This window comes from Bicyclus anynana, chromosome 19 (assembly GCF_947172395.1).
Source record: "Bicyclus anynana chromosome 19, ilBicAnyn1.1, whole genome shotgun sequence".
Taxonomy (NCBI): Eukaryota; Metazoa; Arthropoda; class Insecta; order Lepidoptera; family Nymphalidae; genus Bicyclus; species Bicyclus anynana.
In genome coordinates, this window is record NC_069101.1 from 10523789 (window position 1) to 10541862 (window position 18074).

At 32.6% G+C, this 18074-nt stretch overlaps 1 protein-coding gene across 1 annotated transcript in view; it reads left to right on the forward strand.

The window, feature by feature from the left end:
• The window catches only part of LOC112046535 (cGMP-dependent protein kinase, isozyme 2 forms cD4/T1/T3A/T3B), a 215760-nt gene that overhangs the window by 84145 nt on the left and 113541 nt on the right, over positions 1-18074 (forward strand). Inside the window, exon 2 of the mRNA XM_024083203.2 lies at positions 1471-2158. Coding sequence (XP_023938971.1) covers positions 1680-2158 — 479 coding nt within the window. The 5' untranslated portion in view covers positions 1471-1679. The remainder of the gene's footprint in view (positions 1-1470; positions 2159-18074) is intronic.

Genomic DNA, 18074 nt, shown 5'->3' on the forward strand with positions numbered 1-18074 from the left:
GGGTCACCATTCCAGCACCTTGGGATCCCAACGCCCATCGGTTCATCGAACTATGTGTCCTGCCCATTGCCACTTCAGCTTCGCGACTCGCTGAGTCAGTGACTTTGGTTTTCTGCTGATTTCTGTTTCGATCACGCAGAGAAACAGAAATGAGGAGACAGAAAGTTTGATTTTCTCAGAGATGAGTTTCAGGGTTTAAATGTTATCTTGGAAGTTAAAGGTAACATATCACTTATTGGAATGATGTGAAATACAGTCGTTTGAAACTATACCGTACCTTATACTGATACACACCATGGAAAGTTTTTTGTTGCATTATTCATTCAAAGAAAAACAATTTATGAAATTAATTTTGATCTATTTGTTTATTCAGGCCAGTCTCCGAAAGTAGTGGGTATATTAAACGAAATTCCTGCGATGTTTACAAGAAAATTAATCTTAGCAAACTGTACTGACAATATAATAGCTATTGGAACCTTGTTACTTTAAATATAAGTTTTCGACCAAATATCACAATTACCTACCTAATCAAATTACCTGATGTTTCAAAAATTTTCGTGAACTTAGCCTAATTAACAAGTCAATAATTAAAAAAACAAGTCAATAATTTAAAAAATTAGGAAATCCAACTGCCTAACCTGGTCGCACCGAAATTTTGTATAGAGATTAATAAAAACGTTTTTCTAATTGTAGGTTTTTTAATATGGCCATGATACCTATACCATTTTAAAATCCTCTTGATGAGCCCTTGAATTTGATACCCATATCGCAATATTCGAAAAAAAAATTTTTTTCACCACGGCGTCTCACAGTCGTCATGTTAGTTTTTTTTTAATTCCACCTATCTAAGAACACTTTAAAGATATCTTAATTACGTAAATCCGTTCAGCGGTTTGAAAAATATAGGATAATAAAGATTATTACATATATACATGATACGCGTGAAAAACATAACCCTTCTTGCAGTGGGGTAAAGAATGAATTTTGACTTTGTTTCATCGAGATCTGGCATCTGGTAAAAAAAACTATCCGACAAAAACGAATTCCAGGCCAGTCGAAACCATTGAGTATAACAAAATATATCGCACCAAACTGATAACACTCGCAATTTGTATATAAATTCTCAACAGTCATTAGGTTTACAAACGAAAGAATAAGTTTCATTAGATAAAAGCTATGTTACAAAATATCAATGTTTATTTTGATAAATGGATGATAGTGTAATGAGAAAATTATTATTTGCAGGGCGTCGCCAAAAACGATATTAAACGAATCAAGTCGCAACCACTGAATATAACAAAATATATCGCACCAAACTGATAACACTCGCAATTTGTATATAAATTTCTCAATAGTAATTACGTTTACAAACAAAAGAATAAGTGTCATTAGATAAAAGCTATGTTACAAAATATCAATGTTTATTTTGATAAATGGATGATAGTGTAATGAGAAAATTATTATTTGCAGGGCGTCGCCGAGGCACGCGGGGCTAAACGCGGCCGACGTATCACTACACCGGCCGTACGCGCACGCGTCGCACGACTCCGTACTAGCATCCTGCGAACTGTCCCGCAATCCGAGTGACTATAAACCGTTAGTGGCCAGTGTAAACGTGGACCCCGTTGACCCAAGTGCAAATCCCCAGTGGTTCTGTGCAGTGCTCGGTAGCCGAGTGAATGCGCGTGTGTTTCGACACCCTCTGCTTCGGATCGTCACAGCGGGTAGCTGGTGACGATGAGCCGAGGGCCGTAGTGAACACAGGAGGTGCGTTAACCGTGGCGCCCACTGTCAACGGCGATAGACGCGCGTTAGACGAAACGTATCGAGAAGAGTTGAATGGTATAATGGGGACTCCCAGCGCTATGAATTCCGACGAGAATTGCGTTGCAAACGCAACGGTGACAAGCGATATGCAACCGCTAATAGAACGTATACGCGAGCTGGAAGCTTTGTTGAAGCAGCGCGATCAGGAAATGCTGGAATTGCGCTCGCAGCTGGACAAACTCCAGAGCGTGTTCCCGTATCAGCAATACGCTAGGGGCTCTAGGGGCCCTAGGAAGCAGAGAGCTCAGGGTATCTCTGCTGAGCCGCAAACGAGCTCATCTCTCCAGGACCTTGCACACCAGACGTTCCCGATCTACGATAAGAGTGAGACGTAAGTACAATTTCTTTCTTTTACCGTATATCAACTGTTGTTGACTATATACTTTTGTTGTTTTCGCAATACTTCTACAACAACATCCTTTGCATTATTGAGTATTGTTATCACTCAATAGTTTATCAATAGCTTGTTTTACTATTTATAATTTTTAGTGGAATTCCATTCAAGATAAGACAAAAAATAATTCAAATAACTAAAAAAAGAAAAACATTTTAGGGAATACAAAATTAACTATTAATTAAAATCTATATTAAAGCAAAGAAGTACTAGTATAATATGAATGGTAGTTTGAAAGCTGTTTGGTATTTTAATAGATATATAAAAAACTCGCTTAAGCCTCTGTTAATGATCATAGAAAACACACATGGCGACATTTAATTGGCATCATAACCAATGTCAAATAATAAACGTTTATCATATCAAGACGTAATTAATACGGCAGGAAATTAAAAAGAAAACTTGGCTTTAAAAGCCTATTAAAATATCGTTGCTAAGTTAGACTGCCATACTAAACTTTTACGAGAGTAGATATTATAATATAGGTATATATAATATAGATAATATTAAGATTTTATTGGAAATAATACAATAAGGAACTTAGGCTAACTTATCATAATGTATATTAAGATGATATATGAATATAATTATAGTACACATTACAAAGTTTGATTACTTTGGAAGTATTTTCAACTTTGGATGTAGTGGTATAGTATATAAACAAGCGTTTTTTTATTCTCTACCAGTAAGCACCTGACTACAATCTCACCTGATGGTAAGTGATGATGCAATCTAAGATGGAAGCGGGCTAACTTGTTAGGAGTAGGATGAAAATCCACATCCCTTTCGGTTGTTCCGTCTTCTTCCGTCGTCTTCCGTCAACTAAATAAACTTCTACTAGCAGAACCTCGTGGTTTTACCCGCGTAGTTCTTATTCCTGTGAGAATATAGGGATAAAAAAGTAGGTTGTGTTACTCCCTGATAATGTAGCTTTCTATGAGTGAAAGAACTTTTAAAATCCATTCAGTAGTTTTGAGTTTATTCGCAGCATACAAAAATACATTCATTTCCTTTTAGACAATAATTGTACTCTTAGTTACACACAAACTTGCTTGGCTTCTCATCCTGACACCACAACATAAGCCGCCAGCACCCAGGGGCTCCCTGCAACCCACTTAATGTCCTCAGACCACCTAGTGGGGGTTCGATCAGCACTGCAAATATCTTTACCATCGTCCACATATTTAGTGTACCTGGCAAGATGTAACGATTTAATTATCCTTAAAACTAAAGCTCGTTATCAAACGCTGAATCACTGGTTAGTCGAGTAATTTTAGGCATTTTAAACCCTTATCTGAGGAAAAATTTCTTCCTGTATTAAGTCGTGTTGCAATTTAGTCGGGTATGAGAAATTCACGTGATTTTGTGACGTGACGCTTTTGTCATTTTCACTCAAGTAGATCTGAGGGATCACGTGGTTGATATATACCATATTACTCGCTGATAATGTAGTATTTTTGGTGAACTTGGTGAAAGAATTATTAAAATAAAACGGCATAGGCGTGAAAGTGTCCTGGATATCTTAATATGGATAATAGAAAATGGTATATTTTTAAATGAACATGACTATTAGTTCCAATATCACATATTATTATGTTAATGGGTTTATACATGATAGATACATAATAGATATATTATAAGTTTATCATACTAAAATACCGCACTGTCATCGTTTGGTATTTCCGAGACAACCCTATGCGGCAATTGTAGCGGCAAAGGTCTAATGTTCGTTTGATGAACGTTGGGTTCTCTGTAATTTTAGTGTGTATCATCATTATCCTTGTATCAATATTCCATCTTGTTCTCGTTGATTACTTCTTCGTGAGAAGACTTACATTGTATGTGATCGTCTACTAAGATACATTGTTATTGATCTTCATAAAAGTTCATATGTTTTAAAAAATAATATGTTTGATATTATTTTTTGCATTTTTCAATTGTAACGGTTTTATTATCAAGAATATCTACAGATTCAGTAAAATTGTTATGGGGTGAACGAAGAGTTGTCTTAACTACACCATCAATCAAATCATCTCTCTCTACTAAAGCTAATCATGTATGGAAATTGAGAGCCAGAAAGAATTCCATTGAGGTGACAATACAGACTATGGCATTCCTTATTATAATGTATTTCAATATGAAGTAATGTTTCACACATATAGGTACGTTTTTTTTAATAAAGATTAGTAGAATTTTTTTTTTAATTTGCCGGCTGATTTCGGTCTCTACTTTCATTAGCCAAACTCTAGCTCGGACAGTAAAACCAGAGCTTAAGTTGATGGCTTGTTTGCTTCCTCCTTCTTCTTCTGTTTTGGATTTTCGTAATACCAAACGAGCATAATTTAACGCCGTATCGAGATTTTAGAGATCTTCCTTTATACGAAAAACATTTTAGAAATCACTCATTCTATCAAAAAGAACATTATAATATGTATAAAATAAGTGTTTTAAGTTTTTTTACTGTTAGGGGAATATAATTATTTGAATATTTATTTCTAACATTATGGAAACTCCCAATACCTTTGCAATTGGCAAATAATATTTCAGAAAATTATACAAAATTATTAAATTTGGCCGCTGCCGTGACTTCTGAAACATGAAAATTATTTGTGCAATTTATGCTAACATCAATACCGTCAAGTATTATTGTAAGCAGAAGTATTTTTTATGTAAATAACTGTCACGTGCTGTCCACAGTTTAATTTATACTTGAACTTGTTTCTTATACCACAACACTTTGTGGTTCCTACAACAATTTCAACGCTTATATACTCTTTTCAATATACATACAAGTTAACCTTGAGGTTACTTCCGTCAAATCAGTACGTGATTACAATTTTCAAAATTTTTACGATAACTCAATGGTTTTTTATGAATATTCACTTTACTTGAATACATTTTACAACATTTGTAACCTTTGCCGATATATTAAATTTTTTATTGTAACGATAAAAGGCATTGATTTTAACTGTTGTTTTTTATTGCACCCTTTGACCTGCGTTATCTTATTCGGTGTTTTATCGACATTTATATCTGATAATTTCACATTGCAATACACTTTCACTTTAGTTTGGTATCGTTGAAAGATTCCTTATGAATATTATTTTTCACTGGATGAAAGATAAAATTGTTTTTGTAAAAATCCTTAAAATCGTGAATGCACAGTTTAGTGATGATCGGTTTAGCAGTTATGGCGTGAAAGCAAACATATTTTTTAACTCGTTAAAAGAAAACATGTTTAATTTAGTTATTTTTTTAATTAAAAATACAATTAAAGCAAGTTTGGTTACCAAATTTTCTAGCTATATTGATGTGTCCAAAACACCCTCCTAATAGTAAACAGTTTTATACAACGTCGCTTCTTTGTATAGGTACTAAAGAGTTGTAATACAAAATACTAGCATAACTACTTTTTGTTCAATTACTCCTACGGGAACGGCAGATCCTTCTTATTAAATATCACACCGAAGCATGACCGATTTATGTTAAAATATTATACGCAGATAGTCTTAAAATAACCTTAATAGTTGCCTAAATTATAAATCCATTAAGTATCCGAATCGATTTGCCGCTTAATTTTATTGGTGAGATATTAAATAATCCATAAAATTGTAATTCATATACATACATAATAAACATTAACTTAACGACACATAAAACATTTAATAGTCGAATTAAAAGTATTTTTATAGATAAAATTGCTAAATATTACCTTTATAATGTAATAAACATCATGATAATTATCAATTTTGAACAAAAGCACTGTCACTATGTGCAATAATTAAAAAAAATATACTTATTTCATGTATTAACAAAAGTTTTGAGTACGTCCAATCAGATGTAAATCTACAATCCAATCAGTCATAATCATTACAGTTGTAGAACAATTATCTATATTTAAATTATAATAACTTATCATTTTATATTTCTATTAACCTCATTTGAAATACTGTATGTATCTTCATCTTAATTCAATTCTTAATTTGTAACTATTTTTATTTCATTACTTTGTAAGTTTTAGTTAGTTTTCATTTAATTCTGTATTATTGTTAATGTATTCTCGCTACGAAATTATGTTTGAGAAATCTTTTATTCAGTAATTATTATTTACATATTATTTGATGTATAAATATAATAATTGTGTCTATTGCTCTGCTATAAATATCTCTTGCTTCCTAGTAAAATTATGAATTAATAACTTCATGAATCGTGGCACAAAAGTCAACGCCATGTATGTGTAATGTACGAGTACATGGGTCCATCGAATCATGTTTCATTATCAGTAAAAGTAACCGTTCTTAATCACTGGTCCATAAAGAAATTCAACATACTATCCTTCTTTACTATACTAAATTATCGCGTTAAACTTATTTTATTACAATTCTAGTACATGCGATTAATAATATTTATATTATGATAGTCGGATTCATATATGAATCATTTCATAACAGTTATTTATAAAACACAAATACTTTATTAATCTATTATCATTGACTACTATAAGCGACATCCTCTTTCCTGACATTTTGATACCTATTCGTGGTATTTATTGGTTGTGATGACTACATCTACATCTGTTGTCAATAAACATGCTATCGATAAATACATTTGTAGCATTTGAACTGTAGTGCGACTTACAAACCATTCTACACGTCAGCCATGGAACGTATTATATTTTTTTAACCAACTTCAAAAAAAGGAGGTTCTCAATACGACGCGTATGTTTTTTTTTAGTTACCTCATAACTTTAACTCATTTCTTAACCAATTTTGAAAATTCTTTTTTTGTTTGAAAGAGTATACTTTCAGATTGGTTCCATTTAATTTTCACTAAAATCGATTTGTTCGTGAGCCAGGAGTTTGGATTAAAAATTAATCGCAGCAAAACCAAGATGATGATCGTTGATCGGGCCAACAACAACTCGCCAAAAGTTACTCACATAGCGAATTGTGAGGTCGTTCCGTCTTACATATATCTAGGAGCTTTAATCACAAACAGTGGCGGTTGCGTAGACGAAGTTAAGCGACGTATGGCAATCACAAGAACCGCAATGGACAGGCTGAAGAAAATATGGCGGAACAAGAAGGTTACCAAAGCCACCAAGATCCGGCTCGTAAAAACTCTTGTTTTCCCCATTTTCTTATACGCAGCAGAGACATGGACCTTGCGACAAGTCGAGAAAAAAAAGATAGATGCTCTGGAGATGTGGTGTTGGAGACGAATGCTGGGAATCTCCTGGACTGAGTTCCGCACTAACGTCTCTATACTCCAAGAACTCGACATAAAACAACGTCTCTCGACATTAGTACACAGTCGCATTCTTCAGTTTTTTGGACATGTCTCCCGGCGAGGGAATGATTGTATCGAACGCCTTGTTGTGCAAGGGAAGGTGGAGGGAACTAGGCCACGCGGAAGGTCACCCATGCGATGGACCGACCAGATTAAATCTGCTGTAGGCGGTCCCTTGCATGAATGTACGCGACTCACTACACAAAGGGAGAAGTGGCGAATGCTCGTGAGGCGTATTACATCTGCCTCCAATACGTCCTAAGGACCACGACCGCTCTGTCAAGAGCGCAGCGACAAAGAAGAAGAAAATCGATTTACTAGTTTTGTATTAAAATGAAAATAACGAAATTGCCCTTACTGTGGCGCTTTCATTCATTATGCTAGGACACACTAAAAACAGAAAAATTAAATCTTTTTAACAAAAAAGTTAAACCGACTTCAAAATCACAAAAATAATTTGAAACACAGGCATTAAACACTAAAGCCGATTTAATCAAATAGTTTTAGGGTTTAAAAACATTTCTTTTAGAAACGGCTTTATTTGATACGTCACTGGCTTGGCACCGCTTTTAAAGAGATCAGAAGGTAGCAATACGATGTTATTTTTCGTTTTTTAGTTTATTTTTGTGATTTTAAAGTCGGTTAAATTTTTTGTTAAAGAGATGTTTAGGTACGTGGTCTAAAATTAAATTTTCATCTGCTAGGCAATTTATAATGTATGTAATGTGTTTAAGTATCTGTCAAAAACCTCTATATGCGACACGCGTAATTGATAGTGTATGCTGTATATAAGAAGATCCGAATTGGATACGACATTACCCCTCTGTTTTTTGGATGAAGTATGCTAAAAATACATTGAGAGTAGGTTGCTTGTAGTATTCTAAGATTATTAGAAGCAATCGGCTTTTGCCGGCTCGTGTTAAATAAGTCTTCTGCTGGAGTCGGTACAAACAGAATTGATGTTTCAAATGTGCTAGTAAACTTGTCCCACTTTCCCTATTTGTAACATCATCATCATCCAACAGAAGTCAACAGATGTTCTGCAACAAGTTCAAAGGAGGAAGCTCGAATACCTGTGTCATATAATGCGAAACTCCAAATATCACCTGCTCCAGCGTATTATCCAGGGAAAGATAAAGGGCAAACGAAGGCCTGGTCGTAGACGTACATCTTGGCTCATGAACTTACGCCAATGGTTTAATATGAGTACCAGATCACTCTTTCGGGCAGCAGTGAACAAAGTTAAATTAGCCTTAATGATTGCTGACCTCCGATAGGAGATGGCACTATCAGAAGAAGAAGATATTCTGTTTGCTTCTTTTATTACTTATCTGTGGACAAATAAAAATATATTCGATTCTATTCAATATTGTGTGTAAAGTTAGCGGATGAGAGTGAGAGTGAGAGATGGAGGAGATTGTTATATCTTGCCGACCCACTTAAGTTGGATAAGGTAAAAAAAAAATTATATTTGAATACTTTAGTTTAGGACGTTTTTCTTACATTTTTTTAAGCTTTGATAACCTTAAGTGTAACTTAAAAGTAGCTCTTACAACTCTTGCAAAATTGAGGTTTATGCTTCATCGCGTGTATTAAATAACTCTCAGATTATCATTTTTTGTTACCGCTGAAGGTTTAATTGAACCATAAAAACAACAGCCTGCGATGTGTTTAACGATCTCTTTAAGGTTGCCGACTTGAAAGTTATGTGAGCCTTATATTGTGTGAAGTGGTTCATTTTTTAACCTGAATTGGCATTAATAGCGTTTATTTACACATTTTGTCCGTGAAGACTGAAGGTTTACATTTACTTAAACAAAAAATATTGTATACTGATAGTAAAGGATAAGACCACGGGGTAGATATTTAACCCGACGTTTAGGTCAATGTTTTTTTTTTAAATTTAATGTTAGCCCTTAACTGCATTCTCATGTGATTGTTAAGTGTTTGTCAGTGACCATCAAGTGAGATTGTAGTCAAGGGCTAACTTGTAGAAAAAAAAAAAACAAAGACAAAAGACAGCGTTGAAATAAGAAGGGGGCTAACTTAAAAGAGGTACCTACAAGTTTATTCTACTAATACATCTGACGGTTTCTACGCGGCATCGTACCGGAACGCTAAATCGCTTGGTGGTACGTCTTTACCGGTAACTAGCCACGGCCGAAACTCGAACCGGGTGCCCGTACGTTCATATAGTGATACCTAATAATATAGGAACCAAACTACAGCCTCTAGTTATAGTTTTTTTGTTCAAGTAATTTAACAATCTACTTTGATAATTTGGCTGCAGTAATATTTCTGTACGCGGTAATTATTTTCTTTTTTTTTACACATATTAGTAATACACAACACACTACAACGATACACGAATTTTATTTTAAAAAAGAAAATGACTAACAGTTTGAATCATTGTTATGCAATAAAATTGGAAATACTTGTGGAAAAGTACATAACAAGTGTACAAGATTAGCCTATTTCTGGCATTGCAATCTAAAGATAAAATATTGTAAAATATTCTACTTAAATTGAACACGTATTTAGCATAGTACCTACTTAGTTCACCAATACTTTTATCTGTAAAAAAAATGTTATATAGTTAGCAAAAAAAATCAGAAGTGGATTTTAAAAAATAATGAAAACAAATGTGAAACAAAGGTATGATTCACAATATTTGTCAAGACAACTTAATTAAGAAATGAAACTGTAACCAAAATAAAACCCTACTATGGCAGAAAATAGTTTGAACAGTCCCGGTCTCCAGTCTTGTGACTGCCGGTAGCAGGTTTAAGGGTAAATACCCCGTCTACCATGAAGGTAGGTAGGTACCTTACCTACCTTCATGGTAGAATTTACAAAATAACTGTATTGAAGAAGCAAATTCCCATTTTGTACAATTTGTATGTACAATGCCTTCCCTAGTTAACTCGCTTATGCTCGCCACTGGATGTACACTAATTTTCCCTTCATCTATGTCTTCCATCTATGTACAGTAATGTCCGGTAACTTCCCAGAAGTCTCATTTTGTCTAGTTTCGTCTTCCGCCAAACGATCAGGCTCAACTTGTTTTGCGAATTCTTAAGCCGATGAAACTGTTAATTAACTAGTTTGTATGGTTTAATAGGTACTTTATTATGACTTTTGATGTCACCCGCTTTGGTTCTTAGGAAATTGAGCTTTTTTGGGTTTATCTCTTCTCTCATCCCATGTCAGGTTTTTAATCTACCCACAAATTATTTTGCTCAGATTTAAATGACTATGACGTTCATGAATAAATGTAGGTAATGTCATACACCTATCATTCGACCCTGTCCAGGATACCTATCTTTTTTTAGTCAGCATTGCTTTGTCCAAGTCCAACTATCATTACCGAAAACGTGAGCAAATTTTCAATATTATTATATTTTTACTACAAAAAATTTGCTGTAATAGTAATAATATCAATTTCAGTAAGGTCAAATCCATGAAAGTTAGTTTTTATTAAGAAATGTCCAATTGAGAGAATTCCTGTCAATGAGAAGTTTTAAATTTAAAAATAAAATTTCGTCGTTTTATAGTTGTAATGTTTGTTTTGTAAAATATTCTTAAGGTTTAAATGACACTAGAAGCAAAAAATAATACGGAATCACTATCGAAAACTACTTTTTGTCAATTTTACAACGAGACCATCCTTGACCATCTTCAAAATTTTGTTTTAAAATGAAAAAAAATATGCTGGTAGTTTCTGAGAAAAAACAGTGACAATGTACTCAACTCATACTATTTAGTTGCAGCCATTATTTGAAACCAATTTTACAGTCAACAAATTACGAAGCAATTAGAATACAAAGGGTTTAAGAAGTTAAAAGAAATATAAAGACTTAGACAATTTGGCGGCGTCAGCTAGAGTATTAAAATTATGTATCGTTAATTTTTCTATTATTACTTATAGTTTGCCTTGCTTAATATAACTTTGTTAGTCCTTGGGACCGTTTTTGGTTAAACCATATCACTCCTGATCAATATTGATGAATGCTAAACTTTCAAAACAACAGTCTTGAGCGTGAGTTTTTCTAAAACCATCTCACAGAATAGTTATAAACTGTGATTGATTACGTTATTTAAATTCCTAAGCAGCTTCGTTTTATTGTCCAAATTGGCCAATTATGCTATGTTTGCTATTCTAACGTATCAGTCACTGGTTAACTATTAATCAATATTCACAACACAGTTACTCTTTATTTGCTATTGCCCCAAAAAGTGATAAAAACGTGTACGACACCATGAATTTTAAAATATTCATTAGTATGCACAATGGTGTGATACGGGAGAATTTTGGCAATAGGTATAACGTTTTTCGTAGCCTTATCTAAATTTATGGGCTTGCTTCATGTGATAGGTGAGGGATAAGTATTCAGTGCATTGGAATTTAAAAAAAAAAAACAACATCATTTTAGTGTCTTGCACATTCATAAAAATCCTTTGCTTAAGGACACTTAGTCAAAGTAAAAGACTCAAATAACGCCAATGATTTAAATTTAATTTAGATTAAATAGGTCAATAGTCTCATTATAAATGTATCTCAATCTACAGATGCAGAATATCAAAGAAAAAATGTAGCATCAATATGATAATTTTGCAAAAACAACAATTGTTGGTAGAAATATTTCTTAAGTAAATATTTAATCTGTTTATTGTTTTCCTTCATTAGTGGTACTTAATGATTAATTTATTATCACAGAAACAGTGTACGGCGCTAATAAAGACAATCGTAAAGTATTTATACTAGGTACTTAAGCAACAAGTGGTCTTATTTCAGGGTTAAAAATAGATTAAAAAGTTATTTTTAGTATCGGCGTTGAATAAAAGATTATACTATAAAGCAATGACCTAATAATGTCACAAATGAACAAAACTAATCTTATTTGGCAAGAGGCCTAGACGGTAACTATAGACACTGTTGTCTACTTCGAATCAATAATTGTAAAAAAAAAATCAGTAATCAAGTAAACGCCTTACGTGTATCATTCTATTTCTGTATTGTTTTTATTTACCTTATTTTTTTAAGTACTTTACGAGTACAATTATAACGTCATTATTTTACAAATCATATTATTTTTAGTTATGTTATATAGGTTATGCAATTATATTTATGATCTTTATATTATACATGAGAGAGTACGTCAAACCTTTCAGGGTCAGAATGTATAGAAATGAAGGAATAGAGATATGTACACGCGTGTTCCCAATTATTTTTTTAGCTAGACCATTGCCTGTCTCTAAGAGTACCCTAAATTTATACGAGTATGTATGTTAGAGCTAAATTATGACTAGTGTTACAAGCAAAAGCAACTATTTTGTCATCTCGATCAACTATTGGTTCTTCTAGTATGTTGACACTATTAATATCAGACATAAATAAACACTTCGTGACTGAATAATTTTCCTAAAGATCAGCGGTACTAAACGATCTAGATAAACTCCCTTGGCATCTTATTAGCATGTGTTAGTGGCTTAAAAGTACTATCAAAATTGGTGGTTCAAGGTATTGAGATAGCCTCCCGGATTGGTCTTATCGTTACGACATCTGGCCCGTATGCTACGAACGTACTAGAAGTACAGTTTTATTGCATTTGGGACGTTTTATAGCGCCATAACTATAGCCTTGAAATTTGGTTTACTCATTTGTATGTAATTTTGTTTCCTTTAGCCTAAACTGTCCTGGCGTCGTAGAGGCCATGAAGGTTTATTAAAGTGTTTTAAGAAGTTTATTAAAGGCATTTTAGAAGCGTATTATTTTCTTTTTATTATCAGCAAATGTCTTGTATTCTATGTAATGAAGCTTCGTTGTTGTTTTTTCCTTCCCAGTAAATTCAAGTATGCGAAAAGTCTCTTTTGGAATATTACGATGGATTTTTACGAGTTTATATCTGATTTGAATCAGCACGGAATACAACAGACTATTTTTAGGGATAATTTAGTTTAAATGTAAAAAAATACTTATCTCACACTAAAGTGGAATAAATCTTTAGATACATACATGACAAGATAATCGCGGATTTGTATATGTTGATTTTACAAGTTGTCTAAAAGGTATTTTAAGACATTACAGATATATTATAAATTATAGTTTTGAGGGTTTTGATATCTTGTTACCTAAATAGTAAACACTAATGGTTCTAACTTTTGCTTTAATTTTAGTTTCGTTAATGCCAATCTGTCATTAGACCTTTTATCTTTAGTCACATAATAATTATGTTTATCTCGTATTTTATTTACACAAGGATTCATTTCATTCAAAACGAAGCTGATACAGTGAAAGTTTGATTACTCGGTTATAATATTTAAATTTACTTTAATTTTAAATGTCTCCTGACTGCTATCTTAAATGTCTATCTAAATTGAAGCGATCGCATTTAGGAGGGGACATTATTTAATCGATATATCAGATCCAGATACAATAAATGCAAATCTTGAGTTTATATTTATAAAATTTCACCTGACAAGTTTTTATTTCACGATATCGTAGAGGCTGTTGACAGTTATGTGGCAACTAAAGCTTTTAAGCGGATTAACCACCCGCATAGTTTTCATAATATGTGTATGGAATACAGACAAGACATTAACAACAAGAGACAATTTACACCAGAAATAATCAAACAAAAACAACAATCACAAGAGTTAGACAATTCGTGTGCCAAGCTTAGACAATTTTGTTTTTTATTTAATTTGTGATTGACCAGAAAGTCAAAGTCAAAATCTCTTTATTCGGGAAGAAGATATGTCTGATATAAATGTATATATCTTATATAAATTAACATACATGTATAATAAATATATATAATTATGTTAATTTTGAATAATTAATGATACATTTGTGATTTTTATTGTCTATACTAATATTATAGGTAAAGTTACTACTGAACTAATTTCGAAAATATTTTACCACTAGAAAACCACGCTATTTTTGAGTGTCAAAGGCTGTATTTTATCTTCGTATTCTTAGGGGACCACGAGTCTTCGGCTAATTAATTAAAAAAAATATAGTGATAAGTACATAAACTATATATTAAGTTGCGAGGGTTCCAAATGCGCGCTCGTTTGAAGAAATAACTGATATGCTTTTTTTGTCGCCAATCATAATTAATTGTTGGATCCCGATTAGCACCTTTCATGTTGACAGACATAGGGAAGCATTTGCATTGTAGGACATTGTAAGTTGCTTATTTGTTGAAGATATTGCCATGTTTATATAAGCTATGTTTTCAAAACTAACTTTAGCATATGCTTGTTCAAGTATTTAATGATTTTTGCAATTTAAGTGGCCGTCTATGTGAGGTCTTACAAAAACTTATAAGTGTAAATGAATTCGAGTTTTTTTATTATGAAAAATTTATGAATCTGGTTTGTATACCTAACAGCTCTACATTTGCTACTGCTTGTTTAGTTTAGTTCGTTGCGGTTATGGTAATTTGGGGTAATAGAACCGAGCGAGGACCCAAAGATGGTCAATCGAAATACATAATATTATCTTGATATATATATGTATAAAACTTCATATTATTGTGTTCGTCTGCAATTAAGATTCCTGTATGTTACGTTTATTCCTTCTTTTGTTTTTAGAATTGAAGACTATTCTTGGTTTTTATTGTCGTCTTTGGAATTTTGTATTTAATACACTTTGTTATATGCATGGTTTTATTATTTTATTGATTTGTTATTATTTTTGGTCCACACAACTATTTATATGCAAAGTTGTTACAACATAAAATAAGGTTATTCTACAATTGGCATCCAAAGGTGCTTTATTATGTTAAATAAAAACAGCTAGATAGTATAGGTATTACCAAATGCCATATATATGTTAAGTTAATTCGACTGTATGACTTTTACATCCTGTCTTTATTTCATAATTAATTTATTACAACTGTATTCATATACCGTCAATTTGTCATTTTATAATATCGCATTACTTTTTAAATATTACCATTAACATTTTAAAGGTTTCCAGCGTAGTAATTTTAATTGGATTCCAGGACAAAGTTCATGTAACATGATGAAAGTCAATTCTGTAATTTGTAAATCGTTTATCGCCCAAAAGTTCTTTAAGTGACCGTATTAATGAGTAACCAGTGTACCGGTTGTCTAATTATTACCATGTATACCTACATACCAACACGCCCAATTAAAAGTTTTAAACGTGAAAGGCAGTGCCACCTTATCTACGAGACTACCTTCAAAAGAAGTACGAGTATATACTAATTGTTCGACATTTGCATCAGTATCACGAGCCTCGATTACTTCAATTGAAGTGCTGGTTTCAACTTCAATGAAGGACAGAAAGAAGGTCTGACTTCTGACTGTAAAGGTGACTGTTACTGGTGATAAATCCTAGATCGACAGAAAGTAGTCGTGACTTCAATTGTTTCTGGTGATAATAGCCTGGTTCCTTAAGCAACTAAGATTACTCTCAAAATCAAATTTGCGAGCAAAAACTGTTAAATCACACGAAAAAAATAAAAGTGATGTAAGGAGCTATCGCACGGTTTCAGAGTAAAGACCCAGAGTATAGAAATGTTAATAGGCTATTGATAATAATAGCTAATGCTAATGTTGTAAAAGGTGTAGTGGTTTGAGATTTATCATTAGTTTTATCGGTCAGACCAGAAAGTTTTAATGCTGTATTTGATGAGTAGAAAACACATAGCTCTCCAAAACAAATAATTGTAAATACTGAAACTAACAATTTTTTCGTAATGTTCTAGTGGTTAAAAATTATAAACATATCAAAGTCGATGTTAATGTACAGTTACAAACAGTTGTAAACGATAGATCTGGTGAATGGTTCAATATATTTTTGTGTCATGCGTGACAGATTAGATTGAAATAAGATAAAACTGTGATTTGGTATGTGATATCACTGAATAAATCAAATTGTTACAGCTTGATCTATTCACGTTCAGTTTGTTTTGTCCTAATAGAAAAGAACGATTAATTAATATTGCGAAGTAAAGTATTCTGGTACCTAATATCCTTTTAAAAAGTATTTTTAGTCTTGAGTTAGACGTTATAAATTAAATTTACCTGCGTAAATATTTCCACACATTCCTGCTGTTTATCGCAATTCAGTTCATGCAAAATAAGTCTATATTTAACATAACTTTTTTTATCTAAATCGAGATAAGATAAACTATTACGTATATCTCGATCACGATTCCGATCGACGACGATTGATCCCAATGATTTTATAGAATGTTAAAAATATCCCACATACTGACGAAAATAATAGATCGGTATCCACCTGACGTAATCTCGGTTGCTATAGCCATGTTGTTTTCGTCATGTTCGTTTGTTTTAATTAGTCTATGTTTTATTTTTAGCAAATCTCTCTATGATACAAAACATTGGTATGCTATGACTGTTTTAACAGTTCAAAAATCTCTATCAAACATAGTTTAAAGTGTATTTATTAATAAACTTGAAATATTTGTATCAGAATAAATTAACTATATTTTAAAAGTGAGTATTTTCATATTCGGCTCACTGCTTAGCTCGAGTCTCCTCACAAAATGAGAAGGGTTAGGCCAATGTTCATCACGATGGCCCAATGCAGATTGGCAGACTTCACACACGCAGAGAATTAAGAAAATTCTCTCATATTCAGGTTTCCTCACTATTTTTTTCCTTCACCCTCCGAAATCAAAAAATAAAAATTACAAATGATAATAAAAAAAATTAAAAATAATAATCTAATTAAATTTTTGAAAAAAACTGCGAAAACATTTAAAGTTAATAAGGTTTATAGATAATCGAGATCTTTCTTTTGTACCTATGAGTTTCTTTTGATTTTGAGTGGATTCTTTTGTACGAGTTTAATGTGACTACAATCAACATTAATTTTTAACCGACTTCCAAAAAGGAGGAGGTCCTAAGTTCGGCTGTATGTATGTTTTTTTATCATTAATATTTTGTACAAAATTAATTATTATGATATTCATATCGGACACTTTGATTGCATTTTATGTAGTAATCAAAAAGATATCTTTTATAAATCATTGACTGACGCTTGTTAAATTATAATAAGTAAGTCTTTATTTTTAATCTTATAAATCTTTTAGTAATTTTATCTTTGTGAAACTGTTTACTTTGTAGTCTATTTTTGTGGTTGTTAGTCAAAACTTGTTTGAAGTTGTTGTAGTAGATCAAAAACATATTACACCTCCTTCAGTAGATTGAAGGAACTAGGTATTGTATCGATGTTCTGATGATAGAAAGGTAAGGTACACAAATGCGATCTTCAAGACAATGCTGTATGGCTTTCCTCTCGGCACATAATATCGGTTTTATTGTTATGTAAAACCGTTATATTAAGTATTCGTACATATGTATTCTGTGCTAGCGGATAGCCTATGTTCTGCTTCAATGTCCAATTCCATCCAAATCATTTCCGTGATTTAGCCGTGTAAAGCTAACATACAGACAGACAGACTTATTTCCCCATTTATAATACTAGTATGGAAGGAATAATCAAAAATCAAATTACAACATTTATAAGCCCACGAGTTTGTCGCGAGAGTTAAAGACCAAC